Source organism: Patella vulgata, chromosome 7 (assembly GCF_932274485.2).
Source record: "Patella vulgata chromosome 7, xgPatVulg1.2, whole genome shotgun sequence".
Taxonomy (NCBI): domain Eukaryota; kingdom Metazoa; phylum Mollusca; class Gastropoda; family Patellidae; genus Patella; species Patella vulgata.
Window position 1 is genome coordinate 14,343,086 of NC_065885.2, and position 24,349 is coordinate 14,367,434.

Sequence of the window (24,349 nt, forward strand, 5' to 3'; positions counted from 1 at the left end):
ATTATCCCCCCAGTCATTTTACAAATGGTAAATAAAGAAAAATGTTTTTTCTTCAAATATATTATGCATCTTTTTCATATATTTTTTATATAAGAACTATCCTAAATGGATGATAAAAGTTAAAATGGATTTTTTACCTGTTCCGCAACCTTAAATGTAATTTCACAACCTTTTGAAAACCTATGAATATTTGATCAATTTCTAAATTATTTGTGTCCTATGTTTTTTTCGGCAACTGTGAACTTTCACATCAAGTAAAAATAGTCTAAAACAGTCATTTAGATACATGTACAGGAAGAAAAAAAAGTTAGAATTTAGGATTTTCGGTGAAACTCTGGGGATTAAAAATTCATAATGAAAATGAAAAGATATTGCCAAAATTATAGCTATTACCTTATCCATTGATTGTTTAGATTCATACTTCAAGAAGAAATATTAAATTAAATTGATACTTTTCAAATTTTTAAAAATTTTAGTTTAGCTATAAATAGTCAGGGTATATGTGGCAGGGTATGGTTAAACCTCTGGAACACCAAATACCACTTGTTTAATTGGGAATTTCATATAGCAGCTTCTGAAGTCCAAATTAAAAAATTACTAAAGTTAGCTATAAGTAGTGAGGTTGAATATGCTTAACCTTTTTAGAACATCCGGTACCATTTCCCATGCACATTTGTATTTGTAGGAAAATGGTGAAAAATAAAATACAATTTGTATGTACTTTTTCCATTGCCGTTATAAACAAACTTATTTTGAGTGGTTATAATTCACTCACTTCCTTCTCTCCCCCCCTCCTTCCCCCATCATGCAAATGAGAAATGAAATTATACTTTATTAAATAATTGCGCCCCAACCTCCAAAATAAGTCAAATAATCGGACAAATAATTTTCTTCAGAATATAATTCAATTTAAAATAAAAATAGATGAGAAATGGGAATCTACATAAAGCTTGTTTAATAGAAAGCATTAATTATTAAATAAAATCTATGCACATGAATAAGGGAACTTGATACACAATAAACTAATGATTTGGCTTTAGTAGCATTTTAATATTATAAAGCACTTTTTAATGAAATAAAATATAATTGACTCTAATATGTACACAGTAGTACATTCATAATGTTATAAAGTTTAATTTAGATGTGTGTGGCTATGTAGTAGTCATTCATTATATTACTATAGCATTTTGTTAAAAAACCTCTCGGTTAGAAATGAACAAGTGCACATCATACACAGTGTGTAACGTACTATGTGCATTGTGGTATGAGATTTGAGATACTTGCTGTAGTTCAGTGTTTAATATGACTGCGTAATACATGTGATTTACTAAGCTTCCTTAAGTGAAAGCAAGACGTGTGAATAGTGTTGTGTTAATTTGATATATAAACCCATCAATATGTATATTATATATAAGTAAATTTATCTACAATGTTTGTGATAAATTTCTTAGTATAGTATACATTGTATGTCACCATGTATATGCTACCGGTTTCACAGAGACATGTTCTACAGTAAGTAGTACTCAAATCATTTATTTTACCATTTTATTATAACCTACTCAACCACAGTCATTCTATTCTTTAACTTAATATTATCTGAAGAAATCTTTCTACTGGAGCTTGTATTTTTCTTTCAGTCCAAGTCTCTCTTTCTCACCACTCTCTCTATCTCTTATTACAGTTAGATGGATATAGCTTAAATGCACGAGTATGCTCAATAGTATTGCAGCAGCGGCATCGGTTAGATAAGCCCTGTTGAAATCTAAAGCTCCAATGAGAAGGTCTTCACTTCTTGTAAAATGATGCAAATTAGCCTAAACTCTACTACTGAGAAACCTTGAGTTGTATTGGAATAGTCCCCAATGGCATGGCATGACTTCTTGAATAACGACTTTGGTTGGGTAATACTAATTTTTTCGACACATGACAACTGAAAAGGGGGAATAGAGTCAACCAGCTGGTGATAGTAATATAAGAGAAAGTGTGTATTTTGCATTCTAATTCTAAAAATGTATCATTCTTTTGCCAGCTCGGACTGTTATGCCGGAATAAATATGACCGAAAGACACCATCCCCGGGAGGATTTTAGCCTGTGGTCAGCTGCACAGGTAAGTGATGACCATTATTACTTTTTTATTCATTGAAGACTTGAGAAATATGTCTTTATCTTGGCAGTAATCCAAGAGTGGTAAAAGCCTAGCCAGTGTTGGTTATATTTCATATTGATTTAATGAAACATTTACGCTCATTCACTTTACTCTCTCTCCACTCACACTGTAACTATTTTATTACACAAAAAAAATCGCCGCAATTGATTTATTTGTCAACTTGTTTCATTCATATTTGTCCGTTTTATGGTTTATTAATGTGTTAATTATTTTTCATTGATATCCGCGATAGTTCTAATTTCGGTCGGGTGACAGGAAGACAAATTGGTCCTACACATGTAATATTGACTACCAAAGTAGCAAGGCATTAGAGTATTTAGTTAATGTTATTGTTTTTTTTTTTTTAAATACTGTGGCTATGAAGAAGGCTTTTATTAAGTCAATAGACTTTTTATTGATTGAATATATACATTTTATTTTGATATTATATTTGTACTGTATTCAAAATATTATTATAAAATTTATTTAAATTCTAAGTATAAAAAAATTTGTTTATTCTATCTTCTGCGGGCTAACTCTCAAAATCGCTTTTCGTCACAAGATGTCAAAAGAATTTATTAATTTCAACTAATAAAGATCTTTTATCACTGACACTCAAATCCCTAGAGGACGAGCTTCACATCTTTTTGAGTCTTTAGGAATTATGTGCCTTTCATGATGTAAGCAATTATTGAATTTTGAGAGAAATAAGACTATCAAATCTCTATGAAAGGTGTATTAATTTACTCTGTAATAGAGTTGGTTTAAGGTCCTTAGCCGTCTCTGATATATGAAATTTGACACTGAGCATTGCAAGCTTAATAGGTTTTAAAGTGGTGAATGTGAAAAAAGCATATTTTTTCATTTTGTACATGATAGTTTATTTCGATTGATTTTTTTTTTTTGCCTTTTTGTTTTAATAAAATGTTTTGATTATCAGCAAACTAAATTTGAAAGGTGAACAGTATATCTTATATATTATATATATATCAAATTAAGATAAATATAAGACTACATGAATATATTCATAATAGATCAAAATAAAAAGAATATCAAATTTCATGTAGTAATGATTCCCAGACATAAAAAAAGGAATTTGATATGTTTAATTATTCACAATCATATCTTAAACACATGATACCACTTTTTATTAATTTGGGAAGCTGGCATACGAATAAGTTAACATAACATATTATTTCTTCTATTATTGTCACTCGGATGAAACAAAACACCAAGACTGTGCGCATAAACGATACATTGTACAATGCTCTGCTGCGCTGCATGCTCAAAAGAATGAAAAAAAAAACCCCAATAAACAGCAACCCCAAAACAGGACCTTATAACAGCCTTAAATGGATAACTATTATTAAGATCGGACTTCGTATTGTAAAATTTTATAATTAATAATTATGTAAGAAAATAAACTGAACAATAAATATACATGTATCTATTTCTAAACATAGCTGTTGTAATTTTTATTACCTATTACATTTTATGTATAATTTACACATTAGCGCAAAGGCTTTATGTCATCAATTCTGTCTGCTTTTCATTTATATAAGGTAAATAAATTTATATTTTTAATATTTGTAACTTCACATGTACAGTATAGGTGGGGGTTGGGGGGCTTGTTTTATTTGATGATGAACTTACGTACCCAGTGTTTCTAGCATTTTAGAATAGAGTACAAATGCACATAAAGCACATATTGTATTAAATCATGGGTGTCAAGATCCTTGGGCCTTTTGTTTTATTCAAATAATAATTGAAGAAATAAATATTCAAAGGGGAGAATGATAAATATAGAATATGCAACAACATAATATAAAAAACAACATCAAATTTGGACTACATCAGATATTGAAATTATGTTTAAAAAAGGCTGCCGTTTATACTATTTCGATAGAGTAGGCAAATTAAATTCGTTAGAATACATAGCGTTCGATTAATTCAATTCCTGATAAAACTGATACTGGGAACTAAATGTCTAAATTAGACTTGAGAATTTCTAAATTGAACTGTGTATCACATTTAACACATTGCAAATAACAATATGTTGGTCTCAAAGAGAGAAAGGAAAGCACTTTGACTGAAAACAACTACGGATGACATATTTATTTCAAGAAAGGGGGGGGGGGGTCGAATGGTAAAGGTGCACGCATTGGATCCCAAGGTCTGTCATTGAGTCAAGTGCTTGTAGTAGGGTTGACTGTCCAACCTTATGGGGTTTCTCCAGGTCCTCTGGTTTCCTTCCACTGTTAAAGACTTTTTTTTTATTCGAGTGACAAGCTTGCTTTAACTTGCCATTTAACCAGTTCTCTTTGATGTTATTATCTATATAACTTATAAAATACCCTTTTTATGGAAGATATAACAAAATGTGCTCTTGTATTCACCAAAACCAATTAGTATTATCAAATAAAGAATATCAAGATTACTTTCAATTATGGTTAAGATGATTAATAAAGATTTTGTGTTCATATTTTAAAAAAATTCTGAAAATAATGATATAAAAGATAATATTACTATTACATAAGTGTGTAATTTAAATCTGATATATAATGTGTTTAAATTTAATCAAGTTATGAATGAAGCATGATTTCAAAAAATACAATGACAATGATAAGAGTTCTTGGGTTACTGAAATGGGGACAAAAGGGAGGTAATTCAGATGATTTGTTTATTTGTCATGTGACCCTTGAGCTTGTGGTTAAAGCTTTATGCAATAAAGTATTTAACTAGTTTAGAATGAAGGATGATTTCAAGAAAAAGGGGCAGTGGGGAGATCAGGAGATTGTTGTGTTAGAGTTCTATGAAGGAAAGTTTGCCCTGGCAGAGGTGCTAGCCTATATAGAATTTTTGTTGACAGGGAATCTACTATGTGCTTCAAATGTTACATACACATGCATGTTGTCAGGAGCAGTGCCAATGGTGTCTGCCCCGCCCCCTCTTTGAAATAACATGTGTGCCCCCAAAACACTATGTTTTATGCATAATGCTGTGCCCTCAAATTCTTATTCCATCCAGGTCCAGATATGCACCAAAAATCATTCACATCACATTTTTCTTGCTTCCCCCTTCCCCTTCCCCCCACTATTATTGGCCCCCCCAGACCTGGGCACAACCCTGACATGTGGGACCTTGTTTTTTTGTCCCATCTTAATGACAATTTTTCATAAATAAAATACAATATATACTAATGTCCAAAAGAAAGTATACACTGTGCATTTCGTGCTGCATCAACCAAAGTCGTTTTCCATCATATGCGGCATTTGAGTACAATGTCAATTTGTTTCGCTTTTTGATTTTGCTTAGAAATGTTGAGTTTTGACGCAAGAGACAAACTCAGTAATGTTTTATCAAATGTTTTTAATCTTTTAATCTAAATAAAACTTAGTCATATTTTTAGTGCGTATACTTTCTTTTGGACATAGTAGATACCTATAGATACAATAATCAACAGTGACTAAAAAGTGCCTTACTTATATGTTTAAATTACAAGAAAGGTAAGGTGGGTTGCATTAATTTCATGAAGTAATAAGTTCTTGTTTTACAATTTGATTTTCAATAGACAATACAGAGATGCTATAGGACTAAATACATAGCAAATCATACAGCACAGACAGTAGGTTACAACCCATACAGCACAGACAGTAGGTTACAACCCATACAGCACAGACAGTAGGTTACAAACCATACAGCACAGACAGTAGGTTACAAACCATACAGCGCAGACAGTAGGTTACAACCCATACAGCACAGACAGTAGGTTACAAACCATACAGCACAGACAGTAGGTTACAACCCATACAGCACAGACAGTAGGTTACATACCATACAGCACAGACAGTAGGTTACAAACCATACAGCACAGACAGTAGGTTACAAACCATACAGCGCAGACAGTAAGTTACAACCCATACAGCACAGACAGTTGAATACAAACCATACAGCACAGACAGTATGTTATAACCCATACAGCACAGACAGTAGGTGTCATTTTTGACTTACCTAAAGGGAATGATGAACACATCAAGGGAAACGCTAATAGATAGCTCTGTTCTCCAAGGAAAGACATTACTTGATAAACATCAGACAAAATAGAGCATGTTGCAGATACTTTGATTAGTTTGAAGTGTCAAATTCTATCAAATTCTAAAATTATTTTTACATATTATAAAAAATGCATCAAGTGTCACTTAAAAGAAAGATAACTCTCATCCCATTAGCAAATGATCTGTTATATTGTGATGTTAATACAAAGGATATTGGATTAAAGACATTAGACAAAAGATTTAAAATTAATGATTTTAAAGGCTGTTTATCATTTTACATTTTAGTCACTTCAACTCAGCATGTAATTTATTTGCAATTTCTTTCATTTAGGATGTAGGAACTTTTAAAGTTTTAAACTGTCATTTAATAACATGGCTTTTACATGTATATTCATTTAATATTTTTGCTTAACAAAAACTTGATTCTTTTGGCCTGTGATGGGAAATTGAAATAGTCTTTATGTTTTCCTTTACTTGTATAAAAAAATAGCCAAATTTTTTGTTGTCAATATATCTAAAAAGATGAAGAGAAAGAGAGATATAGAGGCAAGTTTCCTGTGAAAGAAACATTCTAGACAATTTACAAAAAAAAATGTAAGTGTCAGATGACTAGAAAGACCTGATTTTCTTCCAAGAATGGGTTGGGACTGAACTATATTTTTTATCATTGAGACATTAATAATTCTAGATTAAATGATATCAGTGGAGGACAACCAGCTTATTATTCGTGTAATAACCTATGTTGAGTTGGTTCAACGATAAATCTCTTGCACTAGTAGCTTTTCCACCAAGGGTGAAAGTTAGCTCCTTGCAGGGATTGAGTGTTTTCACTGGTGATGCTACTGACTTGCTACCAGCAGTAAGAATTGTCAGTGGAATTTCTCCAACCTGAAAACTATTCAGTCTTGATTACCCCGATCATTGGTCTATTAAGTGTCTTGTTTATCAGGAACACTATATTTCAATGGAACTGAAGTCATATTAAAGCTAATTTTGATTCTTCTGTTTTTAGTGGAAACATACTTATTATTATCTCCTTTTGGCATATGGGGTGGGGGTGGTTGGATGGCCGAATGGTTAGCACGCGCGTGCTGTATCATAAAGCCTGTCATTGAGTCAACTGGCGTGGTTTCGAATCCCTGGTTGTATGTGACAAGGAGTAGGGTTGTCTGTCCAACCTCATGGGTTTTCTCCAGGTCCTCCAGTTTCCTCCCACTACTAAAGACCCCTACGCGGAATCAAATTATTGAAATAAAATTAAACCATATGTTAGTCCCAAAATGACCCTTGTTTGTATCGAGTGGACATTAAACCCCATTGCTCTTCCTCTCTCTCTTTTGGCATATTTTCTCTTATGAGCCTTTTGGCGAACTCCTAAACCTGACATCTTTGCAGTCATGAATTTCAATCTAAAGATTTTACTTGAATAAGGGTTGGGAGGACCAAGCTTAACTGTGTGAAGTCTATAAAGATAGTGAATTGGCAAATATATAACCGAGAATCGAACAGAGGAAATCGGATAACATTTATAGTGAAAGTAGCATTTTAATATGTTGTATTGAGTTGATATTTTACTTAGCCCATGTTTAATTTTCGTTTGTGGCGTTCAGATTCAGTTATTTTTTTGTTTTTAATTCAAACGATAAAACAAGGGCAAGTTCAGCAGCCCCACAGTGGATGTTTATTGCAGTGTCACATTCTTACATAAAATCATGATTTGATAGTAGATGTCTTCAGAATTGATTACCCATAATGATACTGTTGAAAATTTAAATAAACACACACAACTCTATGCGACTCCACAGGACCATTGTTGGTTCCTTCAGTCAACCAGATCTTTTTAATTACATACAAATTTTATAATAATAAATGAAAGATCAATTTCACATCCTCTAGACCTGTTAGGTTAAAGCCCCTCCCCCTCAGCCATACCCGCTGCAGTAGCTTGGTCTGCTCGGGTATGGGACTGGCTCACTAACCAAGTGTTGGCTGAGGACGTTCCTCAGGATTTTCCTACCTGGTCTCCCATTGTTGTTGGTGTAGGATAGATGGCCTGGCAAGGAAGATGTCTAGTCGTTCAGATGGAACAAAACTCAGATATCCACCAGTGTACTTGTTGGCATTTACATACAGCACCCATCACAGATGGAATTCAGTGGATATTAGTAGAAACCATGATGTTTGTCCAAATTTCCATCATAGCACACTACTGAATGGTTGACTTCATTAGCCCAGTTGGAGCAGAACAGAAAAATGTTAAAACCCATTTCAATTTGTCATTTCTTACTGAAGCACGGGTTGTACTTTTGTGAGTTTGAATTTTGTAATTCGTGATTGTTTGTAAACATTGATATCTTTTAGAATTAAAATCTTCAATTTCAGTCTGCTTCGGAACTTAATATTCCGATATGTTTTTCAAGTACAGTTCAACTTCAGCTAAAATCATAGTAGTGTATACAGCCCTTAGTTTTGTGTGGGAGAAAACACTATTATTGCATAAATGTATTTTGTTGTTTAAAAAAAAAATGGTGGAATCAATTTTTAATGTTTTATTATCAATAGTCAAATTTCAATATCAAGGTAATCTGTTATTTTTATGGATTTCTGTACAAAAAAAATATTTTGATATGGATGTGAAAAAAGACATGATTATATAATTTATCTTTATAGATTTTTTACTAAGTACTCCCTCCCTCATAGCCATTGTTTTTATTTCTAGGTCAAAAAATAAGATGTCATGTTAAGGAAACAGTCCCATTTATAGTTCAATATTTAATCTTTAAATATTACTATAGATGCAGGAAACTGAAATGTCTATACATACATGTATATTGATCGGCGATTGTCTAAACATGTAACCTTTATTGAAATGCTATAAGATCTACATATCAGGAGTTTGTTTAAATGTTATAACACATATCAATGTTTATGTCCATCTGTTATTAACTTCGCTTTCAGTGAAATGAGGTTTAACGTCCTACTTTTCTGTACCCGCTGGGCTAATGATGAAGGAAGTTGAATTTCTGTACTTTATTCTGGACTCAGAGCATAGTAAAGTCACACATATTAACTTTCAGTAGATTTCAGGGTTGGAGAGGGTGCTGGGGCATTGGCAAGTGGTCTATTCAAGTAATTTTCTTACATGGCTGTATAAAATTATATACAGTGTGTCTTTCCTATTAGGTGATTCGGAACAAAAAGTTGATGATAAATCCAATTATTGTCAAAGTTATATTCTTAGGCCAAGAGATTTTTATGATAGTCTCTGTACATTATGCTTCTACCCATTTTGAATGATAGAGCACGGAGAGATGAAGACTATCTTATATAATCTACATCTAATCCCTGTTCTAATCCACCATTACGGTACTATATCCATTCATACTAAACCGCCATGTTAGAACATAATTTCAAAGAAAAGTGTTTTTTTTGCAATGTGAAAAACCTGGTTGCGTTGGTGTTGAGATTGATTGAGTTATCTACAGATAAAGCCTACGTAGAAACCTAATTATAATATAGTAAGTTGTTTTATGTGTCATCGCTGTAGTAAAATTTGTGAAATTGTTTCTAATGCGAACAATTGAAACCTTTAAGTCTATTTTTCGTCATTTTCATTTTTAGGAAATTATCAAATTTTCCACCACTAAATGTTTATTTATAAGTACTCAAATTGGTTAGGTGGGACTGGCATCAGGGGCGTGGTGACCCATGATTTTGCATGAGAAACAAGATCCTGTCCAGGCCCCCTAAAAACAATATTAATATGTGTGTGTGTGGAGGGGGGGGGGGGGGTCCCTCTTGGTGACACCAGGTAATATTGGGTTGTGTGGAACATGCTAGAGTCGATTTGTAGCATATCTGACTCACGGTATATGTTTAACACTGGTTGAGCATTATTATTATGATTATTAACAGCTATTGTACTTTAAATATACATATTAACAACTGGGTCATAAATAAGATAAGATGTTTATTGCATCAAAATGTCCATTATGGACAAATATGACTAATAATTTTGGGACCTAGTAATTTGTCTACTAACAGTTGGACAATAAATATATATAACCAATAACTATCGGACCTTACATGCCCATATGACACTGATTTACATTTCTTAGTTACTGATGTACATGTAATAACAAAACCCACTGAAGACAGACACTTTTTTGCTTTTTGCCTGTCTGACTTGGTGCATTTATGTGGTATACACTGTGTATATATTATATTACATTTTTTCTTTCTTTTTCTCTAACAAATGTTTTGTGATGTCAACATTAATAGATTTTTCTTTGCATTTTCTCTTTAATTTCATAGTCAGTGTGTGTGTTCCTTATGTGTTTTTATTGTGATTTTTGATAAATGAATTAAAGTAGTCAAAGAGAAAAATCTAGCTCTGATAACAGAAACCGAATATATTTAATGATCCGTGGGCCTTAGAATTACATTTATAGATAACCTATAGGCCTACTAGGCACAACATGGAAGTCTCAGCAATTCTTTTTTGATTCTTTTGATGTCCAGAAATACTGTTTAATTAACATCTAACACATTGGAGTTCCATTAAAACACCTTTGGCGGTTAGAATTCAAAATAAAAGTAGGCGGTAGTGCCGCTGTCCAGACAAAAATAGTCAATACTTATCTAACACATTGTAGAACACATAAAAGAACCCTTGACAGTTAGATGAAGAATAGATGAAAATGATGCTGTTTAAATAAAACTAGCTGGGATCTATAGGTAGCGGGTAGTCATCCCAGATTTCTTTCATGAAGCAACTAGTTTCGTTCAGTTTGAACTCATCAGTCTTAAGTGAAATTGTGCGTCTGTTTCCTTTATATAGTCATCGGTTACCACAGCACAGATAGACCGGTGCAGTTCTGTATCACCGGAGCAAAATTAAGCTTTATGACACACTGCATCGGGTATATTCATCTTCATTAGCCCAGAAACAAAAGTAAGGTGTTAAATCCCATTTCATTTCATTTACAATCGATAATTGAGAACAGCTTTGTTTTGTTTTAAATTTGGATCAACAGAGTAATTAAGTATTGTAGCTTAAAATATCAACACTGCTCTTTGAATCTTCTATCTTTTAAGAAACCGTAAATCTAAGATGGCAGATAATACCTTCAGTTTTTTTTTTTGCAAAGTGCAACTGCATTTTCAACTTGCATCAAGTTGGATAAAAAAAGTAATTTTTCTTATGTATTCTTATCTAGAATACTACACATTAAACATATCAATTAAATCTTAACTAAAACAATGGCAATTTGTGTACAGTGCTGGAAGTTAACGAGATTCAAAACTAATTATTCTTATAGATAATGCCTTGACTAACCTGACAACAACAGAAATAAAAATCTTCTCTAGATTGAATATTTTTGGTTAACATTTACAAAAATGTGAAGTGTGTTTATCAAGGAATGGAGCTAAAGAATGATAAAAAAAACCCCACAAAATATTTTAGACGTGCTGGTTATATTTTAATACGCATGTACTATGGTCATTATATTAATCATTTTGGGGTGGGGTTGAAATAGCGTAGGTGCTTTACTATTTGAAATAAGTACATGATCATCGTGTTAATCATTGAGGGGTGGGGTGGGTCAAGCGTGGGTGCTTTTGATCAGAGATCAGAAGTCACTGGGTCAGGAGGCATGCATTCAAACTCAGGCTTGTATGTGACCAGAAGTAATACCTTTTGTGAGTTTTCTGAAAGTTCTTTGATTTCCACTCACTCCCGAAGACACCTATAAACTAGTGAATTATTGGAAAAAAAGATATATCATATGTTAATCCCCAAGGAATAGTGTCTAGTTGTTCAGATGGTATGGAAAACGGATGTCATGCACACACGTTAATTAGCATAGATATAAAAGAATGCTTGCCAGTTGGAATTCAATAAAGAGTAGGCTGAAAGCCTGGTTAGTGCAAAAAAAGTAGCAAGTTAAACTCCCATTTCATTTCACCATGATGCCCATGAAAAAGACAGATATTAGATCAGTATTACCTGTTTGACAAGTGGTTAATGTGTAATTAATGTTGGCAGTATTAGAAGGGAATGACTGGACAATATTAACTGTAGACTAGAGGTCAGAAAGAAATGAATAAACAGTATTGACTGTAAACAAGAGGTTAGATGGGAATGAATGTGAGCAGTATTAAAAGTGAGTGAATGTGGTCAGTATAGACTACTTATGAAACATAATTAACGGGGTTTTAAATGGTATTTGATATTAAAGTAGCGTCTCCAAAGATTTATCAGTACTTAATGATCATGAGGAAAATATTTACAAGACAGTATTTATACACCCACATAGAAATGTGGTCTATATTGTCGTCGCCCCCGTCTGTCGGTCCGTCGTCCACAATTTCTTTGAAATTAATATTTTTGTTGTTTACATAAGTGAAATAAAGAAGTCTATTTAATTTCCATTAATTTCTTCTTGAGTTATGGCCTTTATTTCACTTTATTGCACCTTGTGAACACTCTAATGACAAAAATTATTATCCAATCTGTATGAAATTTATGTGCATCTTTTACATTACTGAAATAAAGAATCCTATTGAATTTCAGCAATTTCCATCAATTGTTATTGAACCTTGAGAATGCTCGAATGACGGAAGATATCATCTGATCTGTATGAAATTTATATACATCATTTAAATTAGCGAAACAAAGAAGCCTATTGAATTTCAGCAATATCCAATAATTACTTCTCAAGTAATGAGCTTTGTTTTACTTTGTTGAACAATGTGAACGCTCGAACGACAAGTAATCGTATGATCTGTATGAAATTTATATGCATTATTTAAATTAGTAAATCAAAAAATATTGTCGAATTTCAACAATTTTTGTATATTACTTCCAGAGTTAAGGCCCTTGTTTCAGTTTGTAGCACCTTGTGAACCCTCAAAGGATGAAAATTATAATCTGATCTGTATGGAATTGTCTTGTAAATGCCCCCAATTACCTACAAAAGATTAAATATGCAACAACCCTTATTGACCGCTTGGACCATTTTGCTGCTGTGTGCATATGTTTCGTTGCCCGGCAACCTATCTTTAATTACATTGAACAACATCTTTTTATGAATGATCATATTAATTTCTGATAATATACTTTCCTCATTTTTAGTCACAGGAGCATAATATGTGTGTTATTTTCAGTGTTTTATCTTTCAAAAAAAGATTTTTCATGTATTTAAATTGCATTTGTGGATGATATTAAATTCCTTAGATAGATGAAAATAGGATTATATATAATAATTTTCTTTGACATGGCTGTTTTTGCGTGCGCTGCACAAATGTCAGAGTTTTTGATCCAAGTTTTTTAAAACGTCCTACTTTTTTGCAAGTACTCCTGGACGTGAAGACAGGCTAATTTAAAATATACAGTTTTAAAGGGACATTGCCAAATAAATTCAGCAAGTCGTCTGCCTGTTCCCCATAGTGAGCATATCTGTGTCAGGCCAACGGAACACCTTGGCTATTGAACAATCCTTTTCATGTATGTGGAAAAAGTTCAGTCAGTGGACTGCTGTAGTTTTGTGTGATAGGTCAAAAGTTCGAATCCAATCGATAGTGAACTCTCAGACTGTTTCTTTCCCAAATAGATGAGAAGTGGTATCAAGTCTTCTAAAATGAGTAAATATACCCTGTTTAGTACACAACATCTGGTATTCCTTTCCTAGCTGGGTGTTTGAGATCATCTCTGCATATTAGATGACATTTTGACATTTGAAGACAGTATTAGTCCTTGAAGACTTAACAGCCTTTTAAGGTATTGTCTGACCAAGCCATGCTGTTGATAGCTTGAAACTATAGGTATAGATATTGCAACATTGATTTGGAACTAGAACTGCGAAGCAGTAATGACGGGTTTCACCGGTGCCACGTTACCCTTGAACTTATGTCACTTCCGGTACCAATGAAACCGTTAAACAGGTTTCCACATAAGCATTGCACACATGAAATAAAATGGACGCAGAAACAACCAAATCCAGCAATCAATTCATTTGCTACATGTCAGTGATCCTGTCAAAATTACATTACTTCCGGTGATAATGAAAATGTTAAATTGGTTTATGAAATCAGAAATAGCATCATCACATGTTGAAAATTTTATGTAAATCCTATAATAATTGCCACCTTTATAGACCAAAAACCTTGAAAAATGACTTGTAGAAAATCGCCTATTTCTCTGCAACCGTACAAGTTAGAAACCATTTTGAGGTATCTGTATGATCGAATGAGTTCATTCTATTTGTTGATTGGAATCAAATATCATAATTTTAAAAACATTACAAATCTGATTCATTTGAATAAAATATCTGTTTTGAAGGCTAAAAATACAGTTTTTGCCAAAATGACGTTACTTCCGGTGATAATGAAAATCTTAAATTACTTGTATGATATCGTAAATGGCATTATGTATCACACAGTGAAAATTTCATGAAAATCGAATAATAATTGACACTTTTATTGACAAAAAAACCTTAAAAAGTGACCTGTTGAAAATTGCCTATTTCTCCGCAACTGAACAAGTTAGAAACCATTTTGTGATATCTATATGATCGTAAGGGTTCATTGTATTAGTTGATTTGAATCAAATATCAAAATTTTAAACAAATAACAAATATGACTCATTTGAATAAATTACTGGTTTCGAAGGCTATAAATACAATTTTTGCCCAAATTACGTCATTTCCGGTGATATTGAAAATGTTAAATTGGTTTGACCTAGTTAAAATTGACATTACACATCAAATGGTGTCACTTTTATGAAAATCGAATAATAATTGACTCTTTTACAGGCAAACTAGCGTAAAAAGTGACTCATGCAAAATTGCCCATTTCTCGGCAACTGCGCATATTACAAATTAATTTTCACATACATTCTCTCCGTATAGATTATTGCTACGAGTTTATGAAAGTTACGAAGTAATATTTTAAAATATGAAAACGCTGGATGGGTTGTAAATAGCTTAATTTTACACCTTTTTTCACCTTTTAATCGAAATAGCCCGAAAACGGAATCGAAATTAAAAAAAATGGTCCCAACATTTTGTGCGCCTTTAAAGGGCGCACAATTTCAGTTATACCAGATTTGAAAAAAATAATATTTGCTTTCGAAAAATGGTACCTAACTGTCAAAATTGTAGTTTTTTGTCAATTTACGCCACTTCCGGTGCCGACAGATAACACTATTGGTAACAAAAAAAATGACAATTGAGACAACGGGGCATATGAACTTTGTTTTATACAAATCGAACAATAAATAATTAATCTAGGACTGAAAAACTGAATTAGCCAATGGGGGCCAAGGAAAATTACCGAGACAAAAAATTTTCACATTTTTGCCCAAGTCAGAGGACTCGTTATATTTGTGTAAAACACGATTAAAAAATATTCATAAATAAAAAAGTTTTTTGTAAAAATTTAAATTTTCTAAATTTAGCGCCTAATATCTGCGAAGATTTGTCGAAAATCAAAAATCAAAAGTAGCGTAGCTATGTGCCCCGTCTCCGGCTATGCCAAAATGCATCGAAAGTTAAAATCCAATGATTATTGTTAAAATTACTGCAATATTTCTAAAAACGATAGCTTCGGTGATTTCGGACATTTCGCATTGTCGCAGAACGTTCAAAATAGCTTTATCCTCTAAGTCACACCCACTTTTCCGATAAAACCGAAGAAATCGTAACGATCCGACAATCAGTTGCTGAGATCTACTCAAAACAAAAGAAGAATAATAATAATAAGAACTAGAACTGCGAAGCAGTAATGACGGGTTTCACCGGTGCCACGTTACCCTAGAACTTATGTCACTTCCGGTACCAATGAAACCGTTAAACAGGTTTCCACATAAGCATTGCACACATGAAATAAAATGGACGCAGAAACAACCAAATCCAGCAATCAATTCATTTGCTACATGTCAGTGATCCTGTCAAAATTACATTACTTCCGGTGATAATGAAAATGTTAAATTGGTTTATGAAATCAGAAATAGCATCATCACATGGTGAAAATTTTATGTAAATCCTATAATAATTGCCACCTTTATAGACCAAAAACCTTGAAAAATGACTTGTAGAAAATCGCCTATTTCTCTGCAACCGTACAAGTTAGAAACCATTTTGAGGTATCTGTATGATCGAATGAGTTCATTCTATTTGTTGATTGGAATCAAATATCTTAATTTTAAAAACATTACAAATCTGATTCATTTGAATAAAATATCTGTTTTGAAGGCTAAAAATACAGTTTTTGCCAAAATGACGTTACTTCCGGTGATAATGAAAATCTTAAATTACTTGTATGAAATCGTAAATGGCATTATGTATCACACAGTGACAATTTAATGAAAATCGAATAATAATTGACACTTTTATTGACAAAAAACCTTAAAAAGTGACCTGTTGAAAATTGCCTATTTCTCCGCAACTGAACAAGTTAGAAACCATTTTGTGATATCTATATGATCGTAAGGGTTCATTGTATTAGTTGATTTGAATCAAATATCAAAATTTTAAACAAATAACAAATATGACTCATTTGAATAAATTACTGGTTTCGAAGGCTATAAATACAATTTTTGCCCAAATTACGTCATTTCCGGTGATATTGAAAATGTTAAATTGGTTTGACCTAGTTAAAATTGACATTACACATCAAATGGTGTCACTTTTATGAAAATCGAATAATAATTGACTCTTTTACAGGCAAACTAGCGTAAAAAGTGACTCATGCAAAATTGCCCATTTCTCGGCAACTGCGCATATTACAAATTAATTTTCACATACATTCTCTCCGTATAGATTATTGCTACGAGTTTATGAAAGTTACGACGTAATATTTTAAAATATGAAAACGCTGGATGGGTTGTAAATAGCTTAATTTTACACCTTTTTTCACCTTTTAATCGAAATAGCCCGAAAACGGAATCGAAATTAAAAAAACTGGTCCCAACATTTTGTGCGCCTTTAAAGGGCGCACAATTTCAGTTATACCAGATTTGAAAAAAATAATATTTGCTTTCGAAAAATGGTACCTAACTGTCAAAATTGTAGTTTTTTGTCAATTTACGCCACTTCCGGTGCCGACAGATAACACTATTGGTAACAAAAAAAATGACAATTGAGACAACGGAGCATATGAACTTTGTTTTATATAAATCGAACAATAAATAATTAATCTAGGACTGAAAAACTGAATTAGCCAATGGGGGCCAAGGAAAATTACCGAGACAAAAAATTTTCACATTTTTGCCCAAGTCAGAGGACTCGTTATATTTGTGTAAAACACGACTAAAAAATATTCATAAATAAAAAAGTTTTTTGTAAAAATTTAAATTTTCTAAATTTAGCGCCTTATATCTGCGAAGATTTGCCGAAAATCAAAAATCAAAAGTAGCGTAGCTATGTGCCCCGTCTCCGGCTATGCCAAAATGCATCGAAAGTTAAAATCCAATGATTATTGTTAAAATTACTGCAATATTTCTAAAAACGATAGCTTCGGTGATTTCGGACATTTCGCATTGTCGCAGAACGTTCAAAATAGCTTTATCCTCTAAGTCACACCCACTTTTCAGATAAAACCGAAGAAATCGTAACGATCCGACAATCAGTTGCTGAGATCTACTCAAAACAAAAGAAGAATAATAATAATAAGAATAATAATTTTAACAAAAACAATAGTGTTTCACACAAGCTACGCAGTGTGAAACCCTAATAATAATTTTAACAAAAACAATAGTGTTTCACACAAGCTTCGCAGTGTGAAACCCTAATAACTGCTCATTGAGTTATAGCTAAGGCTCGTTAACCAAGAGGCACAAGATGATGGATTTGCCAAGAAATAGTGCATGGAATGGTGTGAAGTAATCTTTGACAGTTCAATAAAGAGTAGGCAGAAAGGCCTCTCCCTGGGTAGAATTTCCCACCCTGATCAGCAGTGAATATTCGCTATGCCACTGCAATCACTGAGAGGGATGTGATTGATGCAGGTTAATGAGCTTGCAATATTAACTTTGTTCCTTCTTCAAATTAAATTCTAGAACGTTTTTTTTTTTTCAAGTATTAGAAAAATAGATATAGGTGTTTGAAGTATATCTAGATAAAAGATATATCCTATTAAGTGTAAATGGGAATATAAAATGAGTAAAAGGAACCATTCTGCCCGAACCAGTATATGTCACAACATCTTCAGTAAATAATGCACCACCATAGGGCCAATGATCAACGATGTGTGATGTGCACTGATGTAATGTCAGCATACTTGAACTTATAAAGATCAGTCATCTTATACAGAGGTACAAGATGGCGTTTACCAATACCTTTGTGAAACAGATTGATAATTTCCCTCAGAGCACACACTGTGTGGCAAATAAGTTGTTATACAACCCCATGTCATGTCATTTTATTTCTTAAAAACACTTCATTTTTCATGAAGAATATTCCTGTCAAAAATTAGACGCAATATTTTTTTTTATCACAACAATAAACAGTTTGCCACATTATTAGCACTAGTTAATAATAAATCCATATTATTTAAGACAGAAAAAAAATTGACATTTTACATGTAATAAAATATAGGTGACATCATCTGCGATTGTTCAATTCTTTTGTCACCCGTTAAGGTGCCGTTTGAAAGTTTTATCGCATAAAATTGCTATATGACGCCAATGATAATTTCACTTTACACGCACATATGTGTCACAGAAATAAACAAATTCATTTCGTGGACAATGTGTTATTATTTTTTCTCCTGTATTTTCTCTTCTATATTCATGAATATTATTAGTGGAAAAAAAAAAAAAAAATTCCACTCCAAATTACAATAAATGAGGTCCCGTGTTCTTAGTGTCAGCCTTTATTTAATTGTTTTAAATATTTTTACCATAAACTTTTTTTTTGCATTTTTAGTAATTTTCTAAATTGAATTGTGTGGCAACTGTTAGGACATTTCATTTATCCAACAATCATCTCAGTTTTTTTTAATACTTTTGATCTTAACCATGCATATTCATATTATTCAAACTATGAAATGGAGTATTTATGACATTAAAATTCATAGTTTAGTGATAATACAAAAGAAAGATATTATTTTAAAATGGATATTGAATACTGATAAGTAAGATCTCTGCGTATTATCATATCATATCCTATTAAGACAAGATATAATGCACATATTGAGGTTACTATTACTTGAAATGCTGTAAAAGAAAATTGTGCCACATTTTTACTAAAATCCTTTACAGGAATATCTCTGCATATTTTTAGTGCCACATTTTACTAAAAATTAAGTTTTTAAAAATTATTGAAAGACACCCAAAAATATCTTGGTATTTTTTCATATCCTTGAAATAATTTCCTAGTAAATATTGTGGGTTAAAGTAGTTTTCCGAGGTTAAATGACAATTTTGAATGTTCTAATTAGTCAGTAAATTGCTTAAAGATGTTATTTATAATTCTGGTTTTAACTGATAAAGAAAGGGAATGGTTTGTACTTACTAACGCCAAGATCACCTGCTGGTATTACATTAATATCGTTTATTAGAAAAATATTGAAATGATGCTGTATTTTATTTCATGCTTTTACTAATAATAAGAGTATTAGTAAATATACTTAGGTTAAGTTTTATGGTTTTATGCTTAATTTAAAAAAAAAAAAAATTCAGAGCTAAGTGTAGTAAAATGTCTCCTATTTGAATTTTGAATTAGATCTTTGTAAAAATTTTACAATTCCAATATTTTGCAATTGTGGTTTATAATTTACTAGTATTTTGTACAGTTAGTCATAAAATGGTTCTTGACCCAAAATCCACTGATATTGATCTACAAGCACCTCTTGCCATTCAAAATTTTACAAATATTTTCTGGAATCGTTCATTTTTTACTAAGGATGAATCAATTTCTTAGTTAGTTGTTTGCCCCAGCCATTAAAAAAATGATATACTGTATGCTCTAAAAGAATGTTTTTTCAAATTCAAGTTATTGCCCTTGTGCATTGTATATCACAAAATAGAGTTCTTGCTTAGCTTCTAAACCCAGCTCATAGAGATATCAATGTTTAATTAGATCTGCTTCTTCATCTGCAATAATGCACATTGTTTGTATTTCAGAAATAAGTAAAAATTATTTTGCATTTGTTTTGAATTCATTCCAAGTTAAGTTTTACCACAATCCTATTAAGAAAGACAAAACAATTTTTCTTACATAAGCCTGAGAAATTCTCTAATAACTTCAATTGTACCAGTTATCTATCTTGATTAAGAGATGTGTCAATTAGCAGTAACCAGTAGTAACATGTAACAGATAGCAGAAGTTAGTGCAACATTTTTCCCCTCGTTACTAGTTGGACCAATTTATCTGAATTATGCTGTATGAACAATGTTACGCGAGAGTTCAAAGCATTTAATCGTATGTTACAACAATTGTACGACTGTTAAATCTCCAACCAGTATAAATACCATGATTATACATCTTGAAACAAAACATTCAGTTTCTTGAAAACTTCAATTCTGATGAGTAAATGGGTTTTGAAACAAAAATGGATTCATTGGGTATTTGCAAGGGTTGAGATTCATGATCTAGTGACAGCCCTCAGGTTAAAACTGAATACATTTTTGGCATAGATGAAATAAAATGAAATGTGGTTTAACTTTTGGCAGAAATAAACAGGAGACAAAATAAGCAGCTCAGTTTGCTCATCAGATTTTCGTCATTCGCTACACAAAATGCCTATGAAGAGCAAAAAATTGTGAATGAAAAAAAAATGTTGAAATGACATTTTCTCATTAAAACAGCAGAAAATTTATGTTATCGAATAAAAAAACTGCTCTGAAAATAAAAAGTTTAATTTGTGTCCGGGAGGAAAAAAGGTCTTAATTTTTCTAGGCTTGAAGGCATTAAAAACAAAATGTTTTGAATTGTGTGTTTTAATCTGAATGCTAGCAAGCATTAAAGAAAAACGTTTTAGAAAGATGAGCCTCCCATTGCCTCGTAAATGTCACCATCATTTATAATATACAAAAAAATTGTTAGCTGTAAATGGGAAGTGGTATCAGGTGTTTTAACACAAAGCATATTCAATCAATCATTACTGATAGCCGATTTGAGTAGTAGTTCGTAAATGACATGATAATACAGTGTTCAAAATTAAACATGGCAAAAATGAAAAGCCATGGTAAATGCCGAATCAAATGCTGGCTGCTACGGTTCCTGACAGAACACAGAATGTCCAGATAATTGTTAATAATATATTGTTTCGACCATACCCACCAATGCCAAAAGTTCATATGATACATGTGCATAGGTCACAACCTTTCCAGATCACCTGACAGTTATTAAATAGTAGTATTTAACGTTACAATTTCATATTTTCTAAGAAAGTCAAAACATAATTATTTCTATGTCTTTTGCTCAATAGGTTGTCAACTCAGTATTATATGATCATCGGTTATCTTTCTCACACTTAAAAATCTTCACACCGGAAATAATAACACAATTACCTCCCAATTACCTCCCTGGTTTTCCTATTCCCCACCATGGAATAGCCATCTTCAAACATTTGAATTTGAAGTTGAAAATGATATTTTTGACAATTTCTCAACTGGCAATAGTGAATTATAGGATTAATAGGATTATTCTTTAACAAGGTAGGACTGTTTATAGATACCATCTATTTTAGGGCTTTATTTTAATACATTTTAAAAATATAACTTAAAAATATGAAATTGTAACTTTAATGTTGACCTCCACACGTAGGTTTTATCACAGAAGTGGGCTATAAGATATAATTTTAAATAATGTTAGTTTTTTATTCACATGCTGACAAAGACACAGGTTTACAATACTTTCCTATCAAGGGAATTTTGTTTTGTGAAACAATTGCAATTATGGCTGTACATTGAAGTTGCACACATTGAGGACATTCAACTAATCATTACTTGAAATGAATAGATTTACATAATGCTTCAACAAAATATGAAATGAAATGGGCTTTAACATTCTACTGCTTTGCACTGACTGGGCTAATGATGACTGGCATAAACCATGAGGTGTGCTATGAAGGGAATTTTCTCCTAGGCACTGGCACTACTCTTATTTTGTATTCCAACGGTCAAGGGATCTTTTAACCAGTTTGAATGTAGGACCTCTGTGTGTTCGTCCCAACTAGCAACAAAATGTACTGTACTACAAAAACATAAGTACCGGATTAAGTGACATTGAAAGTCATTGTAAGGATAAGGGGTCCCGCCTTTGAAAACCGTCCCTAAAGGGTTACATCTTTTGTCTAAGAGTTCTATAATGAAGGATGCTACTTGAAATGCTCCATGCTGTTAAAAATTAACTTACCAATTTTATGTTGTTTGATTAAATGAAGAAAGCGTGAAAAAATATTGAACATTTCATACATATAGCAATATTTTGATTCTGGTAGTACTGGATGACTTGTGTCAATTACATCTTCATCATATTGAATGAGATCAGGTAGGAAGTACCAATTCTGCATTTAATTGAATATATGAATGGAATCATTATCAAGAATCTTAAGTCAAAACATTGATTTCTTTATTAATTAAAAGTATGTTGTTCATTAGTCATTAGTATTCAATCCTTTCATTCATATCAATAACTTAGAATGACCACCTATCTAATTTATCAGCATATGTTGACTGGCAACAAAACATACGCCCATAAGCAGTCAATTCTTCCAAACAGTTATGAGCTTAACAATTCAAAAAGATTTCAAAAAGATCCGATAATAATTGAAGTATCTTGTGTTAACAAGATTTTTGAACAAAGGGGAATAATTCTGGAAGTCATTGATATATCTGTAATATATTAAAATGACCCCTATCCAAATGAAAATGTGCTTCTAAATCAATGTTACTTTAAAAGGGAGAGAGAGAAATGGGGTTTAACGTCCACTCGACACAAACTAGGTCATTTTGGGACTAACACATGGTTTATTTTATTTCAGTAATTCGTTTGCGTGTAGGGATCTTTAGCAGTGGGAGGAAACCGGAGGACCCAGAGAATACCCACGATTTTGAACAATATTACTTTAAGGTTAACTTAGATATAATTAAAGCATTTGAGGTGTTACCAAGATTTTAAACAACGTGGAATAACTCTGGAAGTTATTGAAATATCTGTAATATATTAAATGATCCATCCAACTGGAAAATACCCAACAAAAACTCCTAAATCACTGTTACTTTAAGGTAAAACTTAGTTAAAGGTGCATACAGTTACTGGTAGTAACTAGGTTAAGAGTTTCCCAATGTATCGTTCCTTAACCAAATTAAGAAAGATACTGTGTCAGTAATAGCTGGAATATGTCATGACCTGTTACAAAAGGTAGTGTGTTATTGATCACCTGTACCATATTAGGAAGACAAAATTTAATTTCATTCTCAGCAAGTTCCGTAAGGCAAATTTTGACAGGTTTAACAGTAACGATAAATTGCATAAAGGACTTTGTAATTTGATCTTTGAATGATGAATTTCTGCAAACAGAGAACAAAACACTGAGTTTATTGAATTTTGTTTTCTAACAGAAACTTTATCAACATGAAGAAATATATTTACAAAGCAAAAAGAAGAAATTCGGAAGAAAATAGATAATCATTTATCTGGATTATGACTTTAAAATAATTTTTCTCAGAGCTGAAAATACATCTGTTTTTGTAAGTACAATAGAAGCATTGAAAACAAACAAAAAATGGTAATGATGTCCAGTAAAAACAGCAGGTAGGAATATAATGATGGAAATATTTGTAAAGATATGCAGTTGACTCTAAAATTTGATTTTAGTACATGCCTAGCTGAAACTATACTATCAAAAGAATATCACTTTCCCTGCTTTTCTGAAAAGAAATAATTGCAGAAGAAGAATTTATTTCAATGGAGTCCCTCGACTCACTGCAATAATCTCTGCAGAATTAATCTTGCATGTGAATCCTGCAACGACCTACGCAAATCTCACTTTTGCCAGCAATGACACATGATGTTGATTTTCAGCAGAAGATGTATTGGTATTTGTTACAAATTCCTGAGAGAGATGGGTTTTTCTCGGCAAATTAGTGCTCATTTCATTGTATGGAATGCAGTTTTGCCGTTAAAATAATTCAAT

The 24,349-nt window shown here is 32.2% G+C and overlaps 1 protein-coding gene and 1 long non-coding RNA gene across 6 annotated transcripts in view; one reads left to right on the forward strand and one right to left on the reverse strand.

The window, feature by feature from the left end:
- Positions 1-24,349, forward strand: part of LOC126828583 (zinc finger protein rotund) — a 191,782-nt gene that overhangs the window by 58,718 nt on the left and 108,715 nt on the right. For 4 of the 5 annotated variants that reach the window (XM_050558436.2, XM_050558437.2, XM_050558438.2 and 1 more), the window contains exon 2: positions 2,030-2,108. In XM_050558436.2, coding sequence (XP_050414393.1) covers positions 2,030-2,108 — 79 coding nt within the window. Of the gene's footprint in view, positions 1-1,344; positions 1,513-2,029; positions 2,109-24,349 lie in introns of those variants that run through there. The other variant, XM_050558439.2, reaches the window with a different exon arrangement.
- LOC126828587 (uncharacterized) overlaps positions 1-24,349 on the reverse strand; it is a 110,940-nt gene that overhangs the window by 38,454 nt on the left and 48,137 nt on the right. The gene's annotated exons all lie outside the window — the stretch shown is intronic.